This window comes from Salvelinus sp. IW2-2015, unplaced genomic scaffold (genome assembly GCF_002910315.2).
Source record: "Salvelinus sp. IW2-2015 unplaced genomic scaffold, ASM291031v2 Un_scaffold4712, whole genome shotgun sequence".
NCBI classification, from domain to species: domain Eukaryota; kingdom Metazoa; phylum Chordata; class Actinopteri; order Salmoniformes; family Salmonidae; genus Salvelinus; species Salvelinus sp. IW2-2015.
The window spans coordinates 17,130-21,946 of NW_019945981.1; the positions used below are offsets into that span (position 1 = coordinate 17,130).

General features: G+C 44.1%; 1 protein-coding gene across 1 annotated transcript in view; it reads left to right on the forward strand.

Annotated features, from left to right (window-relative positions):
* dhx34 (DEAH (Asp-Glu-Ala-His) box polypeptide 34) overlaps window positions 1–4,817 on the forward strand; it is a 27,243-nt gene that overhangs the window by 10,991 nt on the left and 11,435 nt on the right. The window contains exons 3-6 of the mRNA XM_070441757.1: window positions 2,695–2,919; window positions 3,234–3,408; window positions 4,168–4,361; window positions 4,528–4,629. Of these exons, the coding sequence (XP_070297858.1) occupies window positions 2,695–2,919; window positions 3,234–3,408; window positions 4,168–4,361; window positions 4,528–4,629 (696 nt within the window). The remainder of the gene's footprint in view (window positions 1–2,694; window positions 2,920–3,233; window positions 3,409–4,167; window positions 4,362–4,527; window positions 4,630–4,817) is intronic.

Consider the following 4,817-nt stretch of genomic DNA (forward strand, 5'->3'; position numbering starts at 1 on the left):
TAATATGATAACACAATGTAATTTACCTCATAACATGTCCTCCAGCAAGGTGAAGATAGAAACACCAATGTATTACCTCTAAACATGTCCTCCAGCAAGTGAAGATAAAATCACAAGAATTACCTCAAACACCTCCGCAAGGAAGAGTAGAGAACACAATGAGATTACTCGAACGTTGTCCCAATCCAAGTAAGATTAGAGAACACAATGAATTAAACCTTCTTGAACGGTTCCTCAGGCAGGAAATAGAGAACCACAATGGGAACCGCTAAACGTGTCCTTCAGGCAAGGGGAAGGATAGAAGAACACAATGAAGTACTCGAACGGCCCTCCAGCAAGGAAGATGAAGAAACACAAGGTAATGACCTCGGACGTTCCGCCAGGCAAGGAAGATAATGCGAAATATACTATCCTATCACACGTAGCACATTATCTCGAACACTTTTCTCCTATGTGCAAGGTTGTTCAAAATAAATATAGTACAAACAGACAACTTCCTTCGATACGTGCTTTGCACAGGTTTTTTTTTAATCAAGGCTCTCAAACATTGTACGACTAGAAAGGTCAATGCAGGATATTAGACATAACCACAACTATTTCCTTAACAGTCTAGATACATGAACATACCAGGTCGACAAGTAAAGAAAACAAAATTTCATCTAGAAAAAGATTGCACACCTCTGACGGTGTTCCTCCAGGCATCGGTTCGAAAACTAAACAAAAACCAATATGCTAGCTTAATATTTCACATTCTCCAATCATGACCACCTTTTTATTCCATAATCCACAGTCTAAGATTGATGTATATGTATAACTAAACACAAGAAATATTCACACCTATACAAACGAACGATCCCCAGCAACAGTTATAGATAGATAACACAACTAGTTCTAGATAAGAGAGAAGTTTACACCTAGCAAAGAGAGGTCAAGCAGTCCTAAACTGATAGCCGTACGCAAGCAATAGCGTAGTAAGGAGAAGAAGTACCGAAGTCCATGAAAAAGTACCAACTCAACGGTAGTGTCTAATCACGAGAGGCGAAATGTTTCGAAGATAAGAATCAGAAAGTCAATCAAGAAGTAGAAGTCCAAATATCAACCGGCATAGAACGAAGTTGCACACGAAAAGCGTAAGGTGAAAAAGAGTTTAGATGGAGAAGTCACCTAATCAGAAATACTTTATACCCTTGAAGAATACTTCTCGTTTTGACAACACTAGAAGGTGAAGAAGTGTTTCACCAGACACCAATATTCACAGTGAAGGGGACACCAATGATGTATATTCTCCTGAGAATTTCACTTTCCCATTCTAATAACTGTGAGGTACAAACAGAAGAAAAATCCTCAATGAATGGCACTATCCTTTCCCCTTAGAACTTTGTATGTCATCACATTTAAACATAGAAGGGGTGAAAATAAGATCTACTGCTACTTCCCAATTTCACTCCCTATAGAAGCACTGTGCATCATCTGATTATTCCAGTTAGAGGAAATCAGACCACCACTAATATTCACAAATTACTCCAATTAACTGAACTCTCATCTCTCCAGCAAGGTGAGGGATAGAGATAACAATTGATTACCTCTGAACGTGTCCTCCAGGAAGTGAAGTAGAAACACAATGTAATACTCTGAACGTTCTCCAGGCAGGTGAAGGATAGAGAACACAATGTATTCCTCTGAACGTGTCCTCCAGCCAGTGAAATGAAGGATAACCAAAGATTACCTTGAACGGCCTCCAGGCAAGGAGGGATAGAACACAATGATTACCCTGAACGTGTCCTCCAGGAAGTGAAGATAAGAACCACAGTCTTTACCTCTAACGTGTCCTCGCAGAGGTGAGATAGAAACACAATGTTATTCCTCAACGTCCTCCAGCAAGTGAAGGATAGAGAAACAATGTATACTCTAACGTGTCCTCCAGAAGGTGAAGATAGAGAACACAATGATCTCCTGAACGGTCCTCAGGCAAGGTGAAGATAGAGAACACAATGTATTACTCTTAACGTGTCCTCCAGCAAGTAAGGATAGAGAACACAAGTAATTCCTCTGAACGTGTCCTCCAGGAAGGTAAGGAAGAGAACACAATATTACTCTGAACGTGTCCTCCAGGCAAGGTGAAGGATAGAAACACAATGAATTACCTCTGAACGTGTCTCCAGCACAAGGTGAAGATAGAGAACACAATGTATTACCTCTGAACTGTCCTCCACAAGGTGAAGAATAGAAACACAAATGAATACCTCTCTGAACGTGTCCTCCAGGCAAGGTGAAGGATAGAGAACACAATTACCTCTGAACTGTCCTCCAGGCAAGGTGAAGGATAGAACCACATGATTACCTCTAACGTCCTCCAGCAATGAAGGATAGAGAACACAATGTATTACCTCTGAACGTTCCTCCAGGCAAGTGAAATAGAGAACCAATGTATTACCTTCGAACGGCTCCAGGCAATGAAGGATAGAAACACAATGTATTACCTCTAAACAGTCCCTCAGCAAGAGTGAAGGATATGAACACAATTATTCCTCTGAACGTTCTCTCCAGGCACAGGTGAAGGAGAGAAACACAAGAATTCCTCTGAACTATCCTTCCAGGCAAGGCTTGAAGATCACGAAAACAATGTATTCCTCTGAACGTGTCCTCCAGGCAAGGTGAAGGATAGAGAACACAATGAATTTCCTCTGAACGTGTCCTCCAGGCAAGGTGAAGGAGATGAGTTTTGACCCGAAGGCGAAGATGCAACGTCTGCAGGAGTTCTGGATCAGCCGAGCCAGTTCTGAGCAGAGGAAAGGCCGGGCCGGGAGGACAGGACCCGGGGTGTGTTATCGGCTCTATTCTGAGTCCGACTACGAGGCCTTCGCACCTTACCCCGTCCCAGAGATACACAGGGTGGCCCTGGACTCACTAGTACTACAGGTACCCTAACCCCTAACCCTTAACCCCTCACACCTTACCCCGTCCCAGAGATACACAGGGTGGCCCTGGACTCACTAGTACTACAGGTACCCTAACCCCTAACCCCTAACCCCTAACCCTTAACCCCTAACCCTTAACCCTTAACCCTTAACCCCTAACCCCTAACCCTTCACTACAGGTTCTGAACGACTGAAATCCCTCTTCACTTTTCTGGTTTCCTGTTCCCTATTTGTTACCTCTGCATGCCAAAACATGGTTTCCTGTTCCCTATTTGTTACCTCTGCATGCCAAAACATGGTTTCCTGTCCTTACAGATGAAGAGTATGAGTCTGGGTGACCCACGATCCTTTCTGTTTATCGACCCTCCTCCTGCGGCCAGTATCCAGACTGCAGTAACCTACCTCAGGGAACAGGGGGCGCTAGACGCTAGAGGAGATCTCACCTCTATAGGAAGCCTGCTGGCACAACTTCCTGTTGACGTGGTCGTAGGTACGGTCCCTCTGAAATAAAGAAATATCACTGTTGTGACTTCTGCCATCCTGTACTGTGCCCCCTGAATAGGGCCCTGAGGATTTCCTGATCACATGACCTGAGCAGAAAAACCTCCAGGCCCTAGTTATCTTTATAAACCACGAGCCCTAACCCTTAAATCTGTGTTCAAATACATTTATTTAAATACTTATTTTCTGTATTTTCAGTATTTTCAAATAATGGGGCCTGGATCATCTAGTGCTATTGGAAGTATTTGAAAATATTTTCAACACATTTCTTGTAAATAGCCTACTCTTTGAAAGTATTTTCAAATACTTTGGTTAAATGTATGGGAGTGTATTTGAGTCAGTGTATTTGAGTATTTTTCAAATACCATGCCAATACTTTCCAAGTGTATTTCCAGATACTTTCCAATATTTAACTGCTTGTCTTTTCAAAGACAAAATATCTGAATACTCACTTCGAATGTATGTGAAAGTCATTTAGATATTTGAAATAGTATTTGAGCTCGCATGTGTGCGTCCAGGTAAGATGCTGGGGTCAGTGTTTAACTTGGTGTGGAGCTGGTCCTGACCCTTAACCCCTGACCCCTGTGCGTCCAGGTAAGATGCTGGGGTCAGTGTTTAACTTGGTGTGGAGCTGGTCCTGACCCTTAACCTCCTGACCCCTGTGCGTCCAGGTAAGATGCTGGGGTCAGTGTTTAACTTGGTGTGGAGCTGGTCCTGACCCTTAACCTCCTGACCTCTGTGTGTCCAGGTAAGATGCTGGTGCTGGGGTCAGTGTTTAACTTGGTGGAGCCGGTCCTGACAGTGGCTGCTGCCCTCAGTGTTCAGTCTCCATTTCTCCGCTCCGCCCAACACAACCCTGACTGTGCCACAGCACGCCAGCCCCTGCACTCTAACCAGGGAGACCCCTTCACCCTGCTCAACACCTTCAACGCCTGGGTGCAGGTCAGCCAATCAGGACACAGGAAACATATTTAGTCACCCTCTGTGCAAAGCCACTTACATCTTGTCGTGGAGAATTTAAGATCACTAAATAGTCCATTTAGAGTGATATGACATAATGTGTAGCAAATTAGTTTAGCCACTGCAGCCATCAAACCTTCTCCTCCAGGTGAAGGGGGAGAGAGGAGGTGCCAGCAGGAAGTGGTGCAGGAGGAGAGGACTGGAGGAACAGAGGCTTTATGAGATGGTCAACCTACGGAGACAGTTCAAGGTAGGACAGCCACACCTGACATCAGTATGTAATACATCTGTTTCTGTCATTGTGTAAACCCCCCCCCATCTTCTCTCTGGTGTAAACCCCCCCATCTTCTCTATGGTGTAAACCCCCCATCTTCTCTGTGGTGTAAACCTCCCATCTTCTCTATGGTGTAAACCCCCCTATCTTCTCTATGGTGTAAA